Below are 19,772 nucleotides of genomic sequence, written 5' to 3' on the forward strand. Positions count from 1 at the left end.
GACTGAGCGACTGAACTGAACTGATGTAGTTTTGCTTCTTAAAAAAAAACAATTTCAACTTTGGTTATAACTTGACACATATAAAACCAATCCAAGGCAACTGGAATTGCACAAAACATTCTGTTTACTACATGAAGAGCTCCTAAACTGTTTTAACTCTTATTTCCAGATTCAGTTCACATTAAAAAACTTTGCCAAGTTCATCCTGAACACAGTAACCAAAACAACAAACCCAACCAGCCGGTAAAATTTACCTCCAGCAATTTAAGGATGAGATCTTACGAAATGGGAGAGATTATAAGAGCAGGACGAACAAAGCATCCAGTCAGACAATCAGAGACAGCGTTTCTCAAGAACAAAGGGAAGATTTCAGAAACTACGATGTTCTAACATGATGAAGTGGACTCGGGCCAGGTTCTCCCTGCAGAATGCCTGGAGGATAAACAGTAACTCCAAGGGGATCTCCAGCTCTCTCTGCCCTGCACCCGCCTGCCCTTTATTCTCCCTGCTCTGTAATGTGATCCGTGGGACGTCTCCCTGCAGCAGAAGTTTTCAGCAGCACTCCTCGCTATACTAGACACGCTAGTGAGGTGACGCACAAGAGACATTCACCTGGAGCGGGAAGGGGAATCCAGCGGATAGTGAGGCCGGAAAGGCGGGGGCATGCCTGTTCTCTGACACCAAATCTGTCCCCGCCCTGGCAGGAAACAGTTAAGAGCATTGACCGCTCTACAGCCTCTGCAACCTGACTTCTAATGAAATCCAACTCTGCCTCAAGAAGCCAAGGGCCTAGTAGGCAGTAAGGGAAAGCGTGGCCTATTTGCCTGGTTACATAAGAGACCCACACCCAGACATAAACAAACCTGACTACGGCAGCTTCTGCAAACCTGCTGCTGACCTGGGTTGACTCACTCTGGGTACCAAGCTCTCGCTGCTAAAGGCAGAACAGGGCCTCTGAGTTCACCTCTCCTGTGTGCGTGTGTGTTTCTCTCTTTTATTCACTCATTCATTCATTCAGTTTTTTTTAGACCTAGAAGCTTATGAACACAGCAAAAGAGTTTATTGAGAATGACTAACCATCACAAAAAAAAGCAGGTAAAGCTGACTTTTAAGGTCAGTGCCCAGCACTGCACCTAACCCATGCCCTTCCGGTTACAGAATCTGGAGGTCAGCTCTCCTGTGACCTACAGCAGCCTCTGGTGCAGATGACTGCCTTTTTGCCCCCTTCTCTCTCTCTCCCCCACACCTTTCCTTCTCAGTCTCCCTCATCTTCTAGATTTGGCAAGTTGCAGTGCTGCACGGCCAGTCCTCAAACCTCTTTTCTTTCTCTCTGCACTCATTCTCCCGGTCCTCTGACAGTACGGCATTACGTACCACGATAAGATGACAACTCCCAAATTTTCACCCCCATCCCAGCTCTCTCCCCTGAATACAACTGTCTCCTTGGTATTGCCACTGAGTTGTACAGCAGCCATGTCAAACACAACAGGTGTGAAACACAACTCACCATTTTCCCTCCTACACCGACTCCTCCCAGGAGATAGCAACTCTTGCACTGTTCTCTTTCACAACCTATAGACCCAGAACCTGACCTTTCCTCATCACTCCACTACTACCCAGGGCACCACCGCCACCTTCTTGTCAAGACTACCACAAGGTATCATCTCCGCACTGGCCACCTTCCATCCGCTTCTCTGTCCTTCACAGGAGAGGCAGTGCACTTCTTTCACAGACGAAATCAAATCATGCTCTGCCTCCACAGAATTTTCCAGTGGCTTCCCACCTCATTCTGAGTTAGAGCCAAACTTTACCACAACCTACAGAGTCTCACCAAACTGGCCTGGGGCCCCATTCCCATGCTGAGGGTGGAGAGGCTCCCACACACTCAAGCGATTCTTGGACATAAGCTGACTGTCCTACAGCTCAACTCTACTCTGACACTGCCTACCAGAAGACAGCGTCAGATTCCAAAGGCTGAGCGTTCAATCCTACAAACTGCCACCCCGATAAATTTCAGATGCCAAGTGCAAGCTCAGGTTGTTACCTGTACTTCTGATCAACTGGCTATAAATCCAAAGTTCCCAGAATTTCTTCCCGGGGCTTGATCAACTTGCTAGAGTGAGTGACTCATGGTCCTCAAATACACATTTTACTTACCAGATCACCAGCTTATCATAAAAGGATATAACGCAGGAGTAGCCAGAGGGAAGGGATATACAGGGCAAGATACAGGGAAGGGGTATGGTGCTTCTGCGTCCTCTCCTATCAGACCAGTCACCTGATACTTCCATGTGTTCACCAACTGAAGCTCCCCAAACCCTTCTGGGGTTTTGTGGAGGCTTCACTAAACAGACATGATTGATTAAATCTCTGGCCATTGTTGATTACTCAATCTTCAGCCCCCATCCTTAGATCCAAAGTCATCTCATCAAACACAACAAAAGCACCTGTATCATTCTCAGCACTTGGAATCTTCCAAGGGTTTTAGCTGCTCTGTGACCCACCCCCCCAAAAAAAGCAGCTAAAGACCAAATATTATTTCTTATTATAAACAAAATATCACAATTACATAATCTCCCCCTCCTCCACCCTAAACCAAACTCTCTGAAGTCTGCCCCTTGGTCTACCATCCATGCTGGCCCTGCTGTTCTGTGCCCCAGGCCATTTTCACCTGCTGTTCTATCAGAAGTTCTTTTCTCCTGGATACACAGAAGACTTGCTCCTTCCCTTACTTTCTTCCACTCTCTACACAAAGGTTATCACAGAAGCTGACCCTTATATGTATCAAATAGCAACCCCCTACACTCTTGTCTTATTTTCTCCTACACCACGTAACATCACCTAGCATATCATGTATTTATCATGTATTGTCTGTTTCCTTCTACTAGAATGTAAGCTCCAGAGAAGGGCGACTTTGAATGCTTTGTTCACTCCCCCAGTGCCCAGAACCACATCAGATACATAGTACATACTCGGTAAAATATTCTCCAAAGGAGTGAATACTTTCTCATTGAGAAAAGGACAGAACCCCTGCACCCAGTACAACAAAACACCACTCTCTTATGGTCTGGCAAGGTTTTCTCTGATTCTGAGGGGTTTCCTGTTGCCTAGCTGTTCTTGTACTACTCCAGGTGGTGATGGGAGTGTCACTTTCGTATTCCTCTCATTCATCCACCCATTTACTCATTCATTCTTTTTCAGCACTTACTGAGTGTCTACTGACTACTGGTCCCCACGCTCCCTGGCCTCCGGCCTCCAGCCTCCGCCTCTGATGTCCCCAAAGCACAGTCACTATGGACGACCCCCAGGAGGTCCCCGCACAAGACTCAAGAGTCACGAGGCTGTCCTCCTCCTCGGGGCACTTCCTGCCTGCTTCCTCTGTGTTTTGTTCTGTGTCGTCTACCACACTGCAGTGATGACAGTCTCATTTTGCCCCTCCTGTTAGGATAAGTAACTGTTCTGGTTGGTGTCTGAGCTGAAAACAGACACCCCATTGTGCAGACCATCACAGATGTTAAGGGTTTCCTGTGTGACTCTATCGATGTGCCCTCTCTAGCAATAGCCCAGAAATATTACTCTTTAATCTCTCATTTAAAATATCAGGTAGGTTATTTTTAAAGGAATAATGGGACTTCCCAGGTGGCACTAGTGGTAAAAAATAAAAATAAAAAAAAAACCCACCTGCCAATGCAGGTGATATAAGAGATGTTGAGTTCAATCCCTGGGTCAGGAAGATCCCCTGGAGGAGGGCATGGCAACCCACTCCAGTATTCTTGCCTGGAGAATCCCATGGACAGAGGAGCCTGGTGGGCTACAGTCCATGGGGTTGCAAAGAATTGAACTGGACTGAAGTGACTGAGCATGCATACACAGGTAGGTTTGCAAAGTAAAGGTACTTGAAGAAGATGATCGGGGCTGGGGGAGGGGGGAACATTAAAAGGGAGACAGTAGAAGCCAACAATTAGATACTTGAGGAGTAAGCATCTACTGGACACCTGTGCCATACTGGATACTTACATGGGTTAATGTCACTATTTTAGCTATCACAGATAGAGCTCTGAACCAAGCACCATACGATTTTTATATATTAACTTGTTTGATTCCCAAAGCCACCCATTAAAAGCCACGCTATTTGTTATTTTTGCAGATTAGGAAACTGTGGTGCTATTTAATGACCTTACCAAGGTCCCACAACCAGGAAACAGCAACTCTAGAGAGGCAGGTATTCTCCCAGGTAGGTCAAAGTACTTTATCTAATAATTGGAATTACTCAGTGTCCTACTTTACAAAACCAAAGACATTGGTATTTGAGCAATGTCTGGTATTTTCCATTAGGAAGTTTCATTAATAGGTTACAGTATGACTTGTACCCCAGTGATTTCTTCACTTCCTGCCCCTGGAGACCTACTGCCAGAATACAATGTGATCTGTGCTGAGAAAACACTCATGCAATAGTAAAGACATGATTTCATTTGGTTTACCCACAGAATCACATGCAAGGTAACCAGGAGAAAAAACTGAGACGATACACGGATGCTAATTTCTATTTCTAGGTGACGGACGAAGCACAGGTGGTTTTCCACTTTCAACACTTTCCTGTCTGTAATTTCTAGATTTCTGATAACCATTTTTACAACTAAAATAAGGGGGGAAAACTAAGTCATGGTTTAAAAACTTGCCTCCTGTTATGAAAGGACAGCTGTGGGATCTCATGCAAAATAGATTATCAGTAAATCAACTGTATCGGGTAATAGGCATGTAAATGTGTTCGCTGGAAAAGTTGTACCCAAGCATCCACAGTATTGTTTTAAATACCTGCTAACCCCACTCTCCCTAACCACAGGAGGTATTACCACGTTCATTTTGGAGACAAGGAGGTCTACAAAGGACAGCGGTCACCTCGAGACATTAAACGGTAGACGCAAATGCAAACACAGTGCTGACAGAAACGTCCTTTCTCACTGCAGTTCACTACCTCCCAAGTTCAAAGGGAGCTCTGCCAAATCCTAAAGCATACAGATAGTCTTTTCTACCCGTGGTCCTAGTGTGTTGCAGAGGAAAGAACAAAGCTGCCCTCACAAATGCGCATGAATATTGTTGAGGTACATTCAACCTTTCTCTTCTTGCCTAGTCTTTCTCTAATCCCTCTTGGGATTTTCCTGATATTGGGTTGGCTGAAAAGTTCGTTCAAGTTTTTCTGTATGACTTCATGGAAAAATCCAAACAAACCTGTTGGCTAACCCAACTTTAGTCCTGACCTGGAACATCTCTTGGCCTCACTCTTCTGAGTTGGACTTTAGGTTACAAAGGGAAACCATCCAAACTCCAAGATGAGCCTCAGCCCAGGAATTTCCTGAGGGTCACAGACAAGCTAACATTACTCAGAAGACTAGTTCACACCAAGATGAGTCTGGGAGAACCCAGGGAACGTTTATCTACCAAACTGATGCTAAGTCACTTCAGTCGTGTCTGACTCTGCGACCCCATAGACGGCAGCCCACCAGGCTCCCCCGTCCCTGGGATTCTCCAGGCAAGAACACTGGAGTGGGTTACCATTTCCTCCTCCAATGCATGAAAGTGAAAAGTAAAAGTGAAGTCACTCAGTCATGTCCAACTCTTAGCGACCCCATGGACTGCAGCCTACCAGGCTCCTCTGTCCATGGGATTTTCCAGGCAAGAGTACTGGAGTGGGTTGCCATTGCCTTCTCCGAGTCTACCAAACTACAGTGGCTCAAACATGGTTCCAAATGTCCAATTCACCCTCAGAACTCACCTCATACTCCTGGGATCCTGTGAAAAAAGAAACGTGAGCCCTGACATGAGATCAGGCCTCTCAACCAGCCCTATCTGCAGCTATAACAGCTGATAACCGAAGTGAACAGATCTAGAGGTACTGGGGGTGAACCTTGTTTCTCCAGCCCTGGGCCTTGGAACCACTGCTGAAAACTCCTTCACAACAACAAGTTACAACTTGGCGCTCTAAAATCAGATCCTGAAAGCAGCCCTTTCTGCTGCTTTGAGAGGCCTAATTATCAAAATTATTGAGGAATAAAACTAACCTTTTCCCTCATAATACACTGGAGGCACCAAGGGAGGTAGGGAAAAAGAAGGAAGAGAGGAAAAGAAAACAGAGGCTCAGAGACGCTACAGCTTTTCCCCCACCCTTTCCAGGTCTTCATTCCTAATTGTAGTAGTGCAAAGTAGCCCTCAAGAGAACACATGTTAATGTTTGAAAAAGGACGACTCAAAGATGAAAATAACTTCCCCCAAGCTATCAAGGAGATGTTCAGTCATGTGTGGTGTGCAGGCTTTGGTGTGATTAGATTTAATCAGCAATTCCTGTCCTTCTTGAGGCAGTTCTCCAAAGCTTGCAGCCAATTTGTCAAAAGACAGAAAAAACAGGCAAGCTGAGAGGAAAGAAACTAACAGGTTATACAAACTCCAGGACAGAAGTGAAAGACCTCACAGAAAGTGGCAGAACATGGACAGGACCCCTTCAGGTGACTGTCGATTAAAACATACGGACAAACTGATAAGGCAGATGCTCCTGTATGTTATCATCACAAGAAACCCGATGAATGGTTCAAATCTTGCATAATCTTATGGAAAGATACAGGCATGTGAATATGATTGTGCCTACTTCAAAAGTCACCAGGAGCTCCAATTCTCCAGGACCTAGCCCTAGAACCCTGGGTTTTTGCTCTACTTATTCCCCAAAGTAACTGAGCTCTACTACAGACAAGGAACTCCATTAGCAAAATAAAGACTTCACTGAAATGCAAATTAGTTCCGTTTTTATTTTTTGAGGTATGATTTACATATAACATTAGTTTCAGGTGTTCAACATAATGGTTTCTTATTTGTATATGTTGCAAAGTGATCGCAGTAAGCCTGGTTTAACATCCATCGCCACATGCAGCTACAAAAATTTTCTTACGATGAGAATTTCTAAAATCTGCTCTCTCAGCAACCTGCAAACACCTTTTGCTTATTTGGGGTCTTTAGCAAGCACCTTTTGAATTAGTGAACACATACATAATGGAAGCCAAGCGCTGCCTGGCATGCCTCCAACCTGTTCTACGTGTCTCCTGGTTGGGAAACTACTTGCTTCCTGAATCCTGTTCCATTATCCTGAGCAACTTCGGGCAGGTTAGCCTGAATGACCACTGGATAGGAGATTTATTGCAGTTCATAACGAGGGCTCTCCACTGGCACGGGCAGCAGAGATCTGAGGCAGAAGACCCACCGGTCTCTGCCCGCAGAGAACAGTGTGAATTGGGCTGGGGGCTGCTCTGAGGGTGGGTGGGTGTTCCTCCGCTCCAACAGGGGTTCTGCATGTGATCGCCTTGCAGGCTGCCCCACCCCATCAGAGGACCACCACCACCAAGCCCCCTTGCAGTCAAGCAGGAGGGTCAGGGCCGGCTTGCCTGGGCTGTTCCCAGGTGCCCGAGGCTGAGCAAGGCTCCTCGAGACCCCACAGGCATCTGAGAGACGCAGGAAGTGGCTGCAGTGAGTTCTCATGGCCTGCCACAGGCCCATCATGGGGCAAAGGAAGGGCCCCTGTGCCAGATCTTTTTAGGGATACATGTGAGCCAGCAGCCAGGGGCAGAGATTCCCAGGTCTCTATAGTATAAAGAGCCAGGGCAAGGACAAGACAGGAAGGAGAGCCACAGGGTCCTGATCAATACCATGGAGAAGATCCAGCTGAAGGACTGTGGTCACAGATGCCAGAACACCTAATACAACAAGCGTGCCTCAGACAAGAGCCTAAGACAGGAAATCCATAGCAGAAATCCATAGCAGAGCCCAGGAGGACCCAGAGAGCAGTCAAAGATGGAGCCTCTTCCTCCCCCATATTACCATACTCCCCACACCCTCACCAGGAAATCAGAGTCAACATCAGCTTGGCAAGAAAGGGAGAAGAGAAGGAAGAAATCTGAGAGACTAGATATTTTACTTAAAGAGACCGAGCAGTTATCAAAAATGACTATTTTCATTATTGCATCAGACCAAGTTTTCTGTTAGACTAAAATATATCCTTTCCCCTCCCCACTGCCTAGGATAGGACTTCATCAGATCAGATCTCTTGTGGACAAAATAAAGAAATAAAGGCAAGAGGGGAAGCATGGTAGGAAGGGATAGTTAGGGAGTTTGGTACGGACATTTACACACTGCTATATTTAAAATGGAGAACCAACGAGGACCTGCTGTAGGCACAGGAAACACGGCTCAGTGTTATGTGGCAGCCTGGATGGGACAGGGGCCCGGGGGGAGAATATGCGTGCTGTGTCTTGGTCGCTCAGTCATGTCTGACTCTTTGCGACCTCTTGGACTGTAGCCCACCAAGGCTCCTCTGTTAATGGGACTCTCCAGGCAAGAATACTGGAGTGGGTTGCCATTCCCTTCTCCAGGGGATCTTCCCAACCCCAGGATCGAACCCAGGTCTCCTGCATTGCAGGCAGATTCCTTCCTGTCTGAGCCACCAGGGAAGCCCTACCTGGGGGAGAACGGAGACATGTATATGTATGCCTGAGTCGGTTCGATCACAATAGTGTTAATTGGCTATACTTCAATATAAAATAAGAAGTTTAAAGGCAAAATTAAACCTGAGTGTAGTGTAGTAAAACCATGCACAATACTCTTTCATATTTACTGCTGACTTTCTGTGATCCAGCCACCGGAAATGTGAAAATACGTCAGCCAGGCTCCACCTTCAAGGAATTCAGTGTCTTCTGGGTTAAGGGACAGTAATGATAGCTGTAATACAGCAATGTGATGCCTGTTATACAACTGTACACAAGTCACAGTGGCACAAAGGACAGAACAATGAAACTGAGGGAATTCAGGGGCGGCTTCCAGAATAAAGGACCCTCGGGCAGCATCTTGAAGGACAAGTTAGAGACTTCAAGTTGGAAGTGGGATAAACAGTGACCTGAATTTGCTAAACAAAAAGTAAAAGGGGGAGGGGAGAGATGTACTGAAGCATGTGAGGGAAGCTCCAGAAACGAAGGAATCTAACACGCAAGCTTTGGCGGGGTGGGGGGCGAGAATCATGGCAGCAACAGACCCCCCAGAGACTAGAATGCACGTCTGGACTTCAGCGGGACCCACCTCAAGACTGCTTATACTTACGTGTGTGCAGTATTTCCTCCTACTACAGACTGGTTTCTCCCAGCTAACAGCTTTCATTTCCACCCTTCCAGCACTGCTACCCAAGAAGGAAGACAAGGCCTTCCAAATTCCAGTTTGAAGAACACCAAGGAAACACTCTGATTGGCCAACTTGGGGTCATGTGCCCACCCTGGGCCAACAGTTGTGACCAGACAGGAGGAGGGTTGTGACTGGCCCACCTGAATGGGATGCCCATCTCACAGCATCCCGGAAGACAAGGCCACATAAGAAGGTGGCAGCATCATCTGGACCCATGCCCAGAGCAGTGGAGGGGCCCCCTATTAAAGAATGAGAGTGCTGTGCAGTGAAGGGCAGGAGAATACTAGAACCAACCGTCCAGGCCAGTTTAACACTTGGCATCTCTCTCTGTTTTGTGCTCCATAAATAAACAGCACACAAAGATGGGCCACTGTCCATCACTTTGATACACTCTGTATATATCTGACTCTGTCCACTTGCTTGGAAGGACAGTCTGTTAAAATTTCATTTCAGACTTCTCTGGTAGTCCACTGGCTAAGAATCCACCTACCAATCCAAGGGACATGGGTTTGATCCCTAGTCCAGGAGATTCCACAATCAAGCCCACATGCCTAGAGAAGCCACCTCAATGAGAAACCGATGCACCGAAATGAAGACCCAGAGCAGTCATAAAAAACAAACACAAAGAAAACAACCCCACCACTTGACCACACGCTACTGAATCGCCATCCCTTTCATGATACCCTCAACTTGAACTAGTCTCTTCACCTTGAACTTCAACAGTAATTTGTCCTGAACTCTCCTATAGGACTTATCACATTTTCCCTTAGTTCTCCCTTAATTAATGCATCTGAATAAACAACCCATTGGTCCTTCCCCAAAACTGGAATGGTAGGGACGAAGCTCTTGAACATGGGGTAATAAATTAAAATAATGTCTCCTCTCCACTGACGGGGATTAATGCAGACATGTACCTTGCCTAAGAATTTGAACTAACTCAAAATAAAGGAAACAAATCAGTTTCAAATAGTTGGCAAAGTATTTGTTTAACTAAAGGGAGCCATGAGGGGTATGTAGCTATGTGGTTTGGCAACGGCCTTCTTCTCTCGGGCTGACAAAGGCAGGCCTCTGGGCAGCGTCTGAAATTGAAACTGCTCTGCATGAGGTTCAATACTATCTTCATTGTGAGCCAACAAAATCTTAGCAGGTTATGTCACCTTTAGGAAAATGTTTCTCTTCCTTAATAAGAGTTTCTGTAGTGACTTTTTCCTCCTATGGTATTCAGGCATCCTTTAGGGAATTTCTAGATGAAATACACATATGCCCATGAAAGTGTGTGTATTCACTAAAACTTCTTGAAAGAAAGGAAGGAAGGGAGGGCAGGAAAAGAGGAAGAAGGCAAGTAAGCCCCTGAGACAAGAGTACCTCATGTCTCAAAATTATCATTAAATCTTCTGAAATACCATCATACCTTTCATACGCACTGGGTCAGGGATTAATTTTCACACTGAGTACCTGCTCTCCAAACACTAAATGAGCTCATGAGACACGCCAAGACAGTGGTCTCCTGATTCTTATCTCCATTCCCAGCATCCTCACTCTCTCTGACTTCAGCTTTCTCTGAGACAAACCTAGGAGTCTTCCAAGACGCACTGGAAGCTCTCCTCTCCCATCCTTTTCTCAGCTCCTCCTGCCTGTCCTGTTCCTCACCCGACTGTCCAGCGGGGCGGTCATCTACCAGCTCTTCTCTCAAACGAGGGGTGTGTGTCAGCACTAGATACACGTGTGTGAAGATGTGTCAAGACAGTGGAAACTGTGCTCCCCAAGTGTTCCCCAGAGTTTCTACTGCCACCTCTACTTCTTGTCCAAGGTACATAAGACAGGGAGAAGCTAGGATCGTGAGACACAGTGGCACCCAATGAATATAAGAAAGCTACTCACTGAATTCACCATCTTTTATCTCTACTGAGAGCTGGTAAAATACACTAGGAAGAACAAAACCTCTGAAATCAAGGGCTATGATCTGGCGTAGGTCTGGTTCTGCATTTATTAGTCTAATCTTGGGCAACTCATTTCATCTCTCTGAGCCTCAGCAGGCATGCATGCTAAGTTGCTTCAGTTGTGCCCGACTCTGCAACCCTATGGACTGTAGCCCCACCCAGGATCCTCTGTCCATGGGATTCTCCAGGCAAGAACGCTGGAGTGGGTAGCCATTCCCTTCTCTGGGGGATCTTCCCGATCTAGGGATTGAACCTGGGTCTCCTGCACTGCAGGCAGATTCTTTACCATCTGAGACACCGGGGAAGCCCCTGAGCCTCAGAGCCCCCAACTAATAAATGAAGATGATGACCATATCTGACATACAGGTCTTTTACAAGATAACACATGTGCAAACCACCTTATAAACACAATGAATGAATGCCATTCATTCTTTCCTTTCCTTATTTTTACCATGTAACTGTTATCTGCATTTCTCGGTATGGAAATAACTTTAAAAACTCTTTAAGCCTCAGTTTCCTCAAATGTTAAACAGATACAATATCTCTCAGAGAATTATTTTGAGAATCAGATGTTTAAGTGTCAAGTACCCATCACAGCTTAGTAAACAGTGGTTATTATGATTAATAAAGTAGTATACACATACTAGTTATTTTGACTATGACTACAGAAAGTCTGGTGCTATCTAAGCTCTCCAAGGTCATTCAGTTTTCATACAGGCATTGCCTCTTGCACCAGCAAAAAAAGGGGAAAAAAGAGCAGTCGTTCACACTTTGTGCCACTGTACGTGTGTGCCTAGTCGCTCAGTCGTGCCCAACTCTTGCGACCCCACAGACTGTAGCCCGCCAGACTCCTCTATCTATGGGACTCTCCAGGCAAGGATACTGGAGTGGGTTGCCATCTCCTGCTCCAGGGGATCTTCCCGATCCAGGCATCAAACCCGGGTCTCCTGCATTGCAGGCAGTCTATGAAGGACAGGAGCTGGAAAAGGAGTGAGCGAGACACAGGGCATGAGCGAATGAAAGGCAGAAAGAGAAGAGCAGCTCACTGGAAAGACTGAAGAATCACCGGGAACAGGCAAAAGCCAATCCTTACAGTTTCAAATTTCTCATGAATAAATATTGTTTCTTGGTTGAATCTCCTACTGAAATCAACAAAATAAAAATCCAGGCATTCCTGGACTCTTGAAGCAAACAATCATGGATTCTGACCCACTCCAATTATTAACCAGTAGGTCCCCAGGACGGCCTGTCCTGGGCTGCCCACAATATGCCAAAGGCAACTTTGAGAACCCCAGGAATAGCTGTGGGGCAGTTGGTTTCCACTGCTTTCGCCCCCTGCTTACATCCCATCACCATCTAGACATCAGTCCCTTCCAGAGGCCCTACTTCCAAGTTAGACCCTCTTCTCTCTCCTTATGAGGACATGAAGACAAGTACTAGTTGCAGTTTTAAGTTAATACATAAGCATTGATGGATTTCTGCCAATCCAACTTTCCTCATATTACTACACCCTCTAAACTTTCACATCTCTCTAAACAGGCCAGTAATGTGTGCATGTATCTATCAGAGAACAGTGATAAGGGCAGCAGGGGACATTAAAAGACAGAGAATACTAACAAGGAGGATCAGCACAGAAAAAGGAGAGGGAATAAAAAATATTTCTAACCAAATACGAAAGGTTTGCTTATAAGCCAGAAATTCTAAGCTCTCAATACCTTCCTCATGATTTCCTAGGAGACCAGAACCTACATCCGGAGAATGATGTTGGTGATGATTAGAAGGAAGGAAAGAATAAGGAAGAAACTCAAGACATCTTAAAGCCTGGAGAAATAATTAGATCATTTTCTAAGGGATAAAAGACCATAGATCATCACAATCTAGCCACGGGGCTGAAAAAATCAGGTTTCTCAGTGTTTCTTCTACTGCCAGGAGAGATGATCCATTCCCAATGCTAAGATCCTTGTAAGCAGAGACAGGATCTATCTGGTTCACTACTTCATCCACCCTCTAGGAAGTGTCTGGCACTCTGGACGTGCTTGTTGAGCACTCAAACAATTCCCTAACACTTCACTTCGTTGGATCTCATCATTCTTATCTATAAAATGAGGTGGTTGGGCCCGGGGATCTCTAAGGCCCTTTTGGTTCTGGGATTCCACTCAGCTGACAATAGAAACAGTGTGACCAAAGCCATCCCTCGCAACCAGCTCATCATCCTTTAATGAAGAATGAAGCCTGGGATACTGACAGCCCCGCTCTCTGCTACCCACCTGAGCTTCACTTGTCCTTTGTTTACTAGCAGCAAATAGTTAATCATTTTCATATCTCAGGTACCTGCTTTCACTTGAATCGAGTTTAATTTATACATAACTATGTTATGACTTTCTGCTGGAGTTCAAACTGGCTGTGCTCCAACTTTGGATTTCAAAGGAGAATGTGATTAATGCATTCCCTACAACTCCACTGGACTCTGAGGGTTCTCCATCGGCCTCCTAATCATTAATCTCACAACTCTTCAGGTTGTTAGACTACCCAGGCCCCCCACAACATTGGCATCCTGCCCGCCAGCCAGGCAATACATTTAAATACAAAACTACATAAAACAGATTATTCCCCAAATTTGAGTGAGAATTAGCACAAAGATTAAGGAGTCTTACAGAACTGCTACCTGCCCTCAAGAAGTTCTCCATGCACCAGAACTAGTAATATTCATTCTAAAGAATTAAGGACTTGGTGTAGCTCCTGTCCCAGAAGTCATTTAAAAGTTTTAAACAAATTATTTGGAAATAATTTCAAACTTACAGAAAAGCTGAATGAATAACATAAAGAACACTAATACTTGCCCTTTCCCCAGACCTACTTATCGCTAACATTTTACTCCATTTTCCATTGGCATCTGAGCTTGCTTTCACATGCACATGCTTTTGTTCTTCATAGATTCTTCCCCCCACCCCCGAACTATTTAATAGTAAGTCACATTTGAATCATGGCTCTTTACCCCAAAAGCAGCAGCAATTAAATTTTAAAACAGGAGAACAGAATGTTGTACAAATGGTTTAAGTCCCCAGCGACGGAATTTCAAGGATGGCAACGAACAGTGTGGGAGGTCTGTTGAGGGTGAGGCTTTCTAGGACTCCTATAGAGTCAGCTCATCTTATTCCTGGGGTTGGGAGCCTTGATTTCAGCCCAAGAGCACATACACACACACACACACCTCTTTTTATTTTAGAAGGAAAAATCCTTGAAGAAAATCAGGTACGTGGACAACTGCCAGCCCCCATTTTTCTCCAGGAGAAGCAGAGGGCAATGTAGCAGGTCATTCTGTTCTCAGATGATTCTGCCCTCCCCGCCCCCACCCCCGCCACCCAGGATAAAGCCACAACAGCAGCCCACTTTCAGAAACACCTTTTCTGCTTGCAAGCTCACAAAAGTGTTTCTTTCTCTTTGAATTAAAAACATAACCACACAAAATTCGTCCACAAGACAAGAAAGGGTTGCTCACTACCTTTGTAGCTTTGATCAGCCTGAGAAGGCAACAATCCCCACCTGCCAGGGGTGGTGTACCAGATTCTCAGGCCACCTCCGCTATTCCCTAAGACCATCTTATCTCCTGGTTTCCAGGACCTGCACCATGAGAGTGGGTTGCAGGTGAAGGGGAATAAGCAGTGTGAAGCCACGCCATCATTAATCATACTGCAAATAATAGCTCTTCTTCCTTAGGCAGTAAAGCATTTTGCATACTGGTAATTATTATTAATAAACTTCTTAATATATGACTGCATCCCCTGGAGAAATTTCTTAAAATCCCTTCCTTAGAGCATCTACAAAATCAAGAAAGTAGTACAGAAAAGAGAGAACTTTCTCAGGTATTAACGAAAAAAAAACTTCTTTTAATTAGCACACACTTGAAAACTAAAACACAAACACAGCAGAAACTGGGTACTGAATGCACACACAGTTCTCTGTAAATCCCACAAAGACCAGACACTTTTAAATCAACAAGACTCCTTACTGGCAAGGTAACACCAAGGTAACTCTGAGCAAATGATTCCAAAACATTTACCTTGTACTAAGCTCCCTGTTTATTTATTTTTTTAAAGGGAGTAGCATATGCACGATACAGCACAAAGGTAAATTTAAAGTGAAAGGAACACAAGAAGGGTGAGTAGGTTTACTTCAGAGGTCTACTGTAAAACACATATTGTGAGAGTTTTACAAAGACACGTATAAACACGCACTTCATCAGAAGGAGTTCTGCAAAGCAATGAGGAAAAGAAAGGTAAGAAGAGGAAGAAGCCTGCCTCGGCTCCAGGAGAAGTAAAAGATCCCATGAGCTACCTTGTTTGGACGCCCTCCGTCGAATCTTCATTTTGGGGAAGGAAGGCCATGAGTAGTTAAAAGGTGAGTCCGAGTCAGAATCCATCTTTTTGTCTTGATGAAATCAAACAGGCTCGACAGCAGAGACTCGGGAAGAACTGGGGCGTCCCCAGCCAGGAGGCGAGTCTCCCGTGTGATGTAAAAGGAAGGGATGGGGCTGGGTGAGAGCTGCGAACACCGAACACCGGGGCGGGAGAGGCAATAAATGTTTTGCTTCCTTCAGGCGTTCAGGCATGTAGACCAAGGAGGAGGCTGTAAATATTCAAGCCAAACTGAGAAAGTACAAGGAGGTAAGCACGGCCCCTCAGAGTGGCACGGGTACACCGCAGTCCAGTTATTCAAAAGGTCACTGGGAGCAAATGAATCATTAACTCTTCTCCTTGCTGGAAATGGAAGTAAAGAAAAAAGGTAACTGGGAACTTAGAGCCGCCTGGAACTCAAGAAAAGCTTCCCAAGGCAGGCGCCTGTTTTGGTGGGGAGCTAGGGGATGCTTTCTCAGAAAAGCCATCCTGTGCAGCGTGAGATAAAGGTTGAGGTTTATGTGTGTGGACAACCAGAAAGCTCCGGTACATAGGCAAATAAAGGCCGTCATACACAGGGCAGGGGTTTTTCCGGAGCGGTCTATTCTTTCATACGATTGGCAGGTTTGGCAGCTTTTCAGATCTAAGAGCCAAAACAGCTCTGATAATTCATTTAACAATCCAGTCTCCCCATCCTTTTAATCCTCAAGGGGTTGGAAGCTTTAACTTCCATCCAGAATTGTAGTTATCTCATTAAATTCATGCAGAGTCACCTACTTTACGCTTTAACGCAACTGGGGCATTTTTTTCCCTCAAATTGTCTCCGGGTTTGGTCGTCAGTCATAAGGCGTTGGGTGCCTTTGGGACTCTGATGCACACTTTCATTCCATCTCAATAGAGCTAGTGACTAATTTACACAGCCTCCCTGAAAAACTCTTTGGTAATTAGCATTCAGTAGAAGCCCGTTACTGCCTCCCCATAAATCGTGACCCTGCTCAAACTTACTTCTCTAAATCCCGACCAGCAGGCACACAGATATACTGGCCTCGAATAAGCTCAAGTACAGCAGCCAAGGTCAGGGGCAGGAAAAAAGTGCACCCTAAGTCTCATCCAGGAGTCTCTTTCAAGCATAGAAGTATTGTGCTCCATTTTGAGGTCATCTGACAGCCAAATAAACTTTAAAGGCAAGTGGAAACAAGATGGGGATCTTTTCAGCTCTGCAGATCTGGAAATGCCACGATGTGTCTTAATGAACACCCATCTCTTTATTTCAATTAGTTCCTAAACTGTTGACACTCTCATGCCATGCAGTGTGAGAAAGTAAGATGCATAACCTGCTCTCTAATAGTTAATCCTGTCTGATTGGGTAGCATTTGGGTGAGGGGTACAGCTAGATGTAAAAAAAGGGGAGAAATCCCTTACTTTCAAATTCAAATCAGAGTTACATAAGCCACCTCTGTGTTTTCATATTGTTTGCTTTGTAAACATAGCATACAAGTAGATAAAAATACAACTAGAAGGTAATTGCTAGCATTACAACTAAGTGAAAACACACAATATATTCTCTACTTCGTGTCCTTTTATTTGAAAAGTATATATTTTTCTTATTCAGCTGGGTGCAACTGTATGGAAAAAGTACTCTCAACTCTAATACTAGATAAGGTTTTAGTACACATGCATCTTTCTATAAGAAAATAGACAAAATTTTGTGAATGGATTTCCATTTCTTCTATTTTAGAACTGAGAACATCGTAGGCAGCTGTGAAATGAATGAATGATGTGCACAGTTAAGTCCTAACCTGTAGATGAAGAATCTTTATATGAGAGCTGCAATATTTTTAGTATCTGATGGGTGACTAAATGTGTGCATCTGGACCAAAAAAGCTATGTGAACTCCAGTAAAATGTTTCAACATATATTTGCATTTTATTCATCATGGCAAGAACAACAGTATTGGGTAGAAAAGACCCTTTGTTCTCTAAGGCTCCAGACAATACTTGGGGTGTGCACAGGACTCCTGGCGGCCTGAGAGATGTCCAGAGACCCAGGAAAGCGAACCTCCTCCAGTGGAGATAATCACCATTTGAAAGTACTAGGTCAGGAGATACTGTTGTCTTTCTCATTATCACAGTTTTGGAACCACTTAACCAGGATAAATCCCAGGTCAACAAACTACTGCAACAGGCTGCTCCTCTACTGACCATCAGAGACAGGTCAGAAGACCTTCAGGTCAATGCAAAGACATAAAGGAACTTTGCAAAATGCAGATCTGGGAGCTGTCAGGTAGAGCCGTCTAAATCTAATTTTCCCCAAAGTACAGTCCTGGTTGACCAATTCCATGTCGACTTATTGTTGATATCAAAATTATTCCAGCAATAAAACTACTAGTACTACCCAACTGGTACATGTGAGAAGCCCAGCAAGAGACTTTCCATCCTCATTTGCTTTATTATTTATCAACCTTGTTTAAAGAATGAATTAAGTGTGCTGACCGGCAGCGCATAGTTAACATAAAAAGTGGAGTATTGTGTTGACACAGTCCTTTTTTTAGGCCAGCTCATTTTCCTACCAAAGAATTTCTCCTAAATATGGGTCATTTATCCTCCTTACTATCTATGGTAATTGAGTTCTACCCCCCCCACCACCATTGGGTCAATGTGATTGCATTTAAATTAATTCAAGATGTTATTTACATCTCATTCATATTCAACAGCTTAATTTCTTTGCTTTCTCTGACTGGCTGATTACAATTGCAGCTGGCAGAATTCAACGATATATCCCCAAGGCCACTTTCTCACTAGTTATCATACAACCACGACAACATAAGAATGTAAATGATTTCATCAGCCTTACTGTGCCTCCTTTAATTAAAAATCCTTTACTTAAAAAATAAAGTCACAATTATCCAGGACACATACTGTCACCTACTTTTCAATCTTGATAAAACTGAACCTCCCTGGAAGAGTATTCATACTTTGATTTAAATTACAGCATTTGTACGGTTTTCTCATCCTCCAGTGGGATCCAAAATTCCTTGAGGGCAAGAACTGTGTTTTATATTCATATTTTTAAAGAACCACACGCTGAAAAGAAAAAGCATGGGGTTTTGGAGACAAATACAGATGGTCCCCAGCTTATGATGGTTCAACTTTACCAATGGAGCAGAAGCATTCAGTAGAAACCAGATTTGAAAATTCGAATTTTGATCTTCCAGACTAGTGATATGCCCTATAATAGTCTGTCATGATGCTGGGCAGTGGCAGTGAGTGCAGCTCCCCGTCAGCCACGTGATCGTGAGGTTAAACAACCTGTACGCTTACAGCCATTCTGCACCTGTACAACCATTCGGTTTTTTCACCAGCTTCCCCGGTGGCCGAGCGGTAGAGAATTCACCTGCAATGCAGGAGCCATAGGAGACACAGGTTCAATCCTGGATCCAGAAGATGCCCTGGAGGAGGGCATGGCAACCCATTCCACTATTCTTGCCTGGAGAATCCCATGACAGAGGAGCCTGGTGGCTACAGTCCATGATTTGCAAAGAGTTGGACATGACTGAAACAACTTAGCACACATTTAATAAATTACATGATATTTAACACTTTATTTTATTTTTGAAAGCATTTATTTATTTTTTTACTGTGATTTATTTTATTTTATTTATTTTAAAATAGGCTTTGTGTTAGATGATATTGCCCAACTCTAGGCTAATGTACATGTTCTGAGCACACTGAAGACAGGGACAGGCTAGGCTAAGCTAGGATCTTCAGCAGGTTAGACTTATTAAATGCATTTTGACTGATGATATTTTCAACTTACAATGATTTTATTGGGGCATGACCTCATGAGAAGTCAAGGAAGATCTGTATATCTGGGCTCTGCCACTTATTTACTTAGTGGCCCTAACCAAGTCACTCACACTTTCTGATCCTCAGTTGTCTCCTATAAAATGATATAACATCTATACTTCAAAGAGTTGTGAAGATCAAATGAGATTATGACAGTAGAGAACATAAGCTGTTGCTAAATTTCAGCTTACGTGTTAAATGTTAGTAAAGTTTTCCCTTTGATTATATTTCTCTTCTAAATTGTAGACACTGAAGGATGCTTATCTTCACCTCAAGAGTAATAGCTTGATTTTCAAAACAGAGATATGGCAACGTAGAAAGAAGTTCTAAGGACATCATACCCAAACAGAAAAAGGAGGAGGATTTGTTTTGCTTCTCTGCTC

The 19,772-nt window shown here is 44.4% G+C and overlaps 1 protein-coding gene across 15 annotated transcripts in view; it reads right to left on the bottom strand.

Moving 5' to 3' along the window:
- The window catches only part of ARHGEF28 (Rho guanine nucleotide exchange factor 28), a 344,670-nt gene that overhangs the window by 119,404 nt on the left and 205,494 nt on the right, over positions 1–19,772 (bottom strand). The window contains 1 exon segment of one of the 15 annotated variants that reach the window (NM_001102307.1): positions 15,486–15,590. The exons of the other annotated variants lie outside the window; for them this stretch is intronic. Within the exon segment in view, the coding sequence (NP_001095777.2) occupies positions 15,486–15,570 (85 nt within the window). The 5' untranslated portion in view covers positions 15,571–15,590. 15 annotated transcript variants of the gene reach the window in all.

Source organism: Bos taurus, chromosome 20 (genome assembly GCF_002263795.3).
Source record: "Bos taurus isolate L1 Dominette 01449 registration number 42190680 breed Hereford chromosome 20, ARS-UCD2.0, whole genome shotgun sequence".
In the NCBI taxonomy this organism is placed as follows: domain Eukaryota; kingdom Metazoa; phylum Chordata; class Mammalia; order Artiodactyla; family Bovidae; genus Bos; species Bos taurus.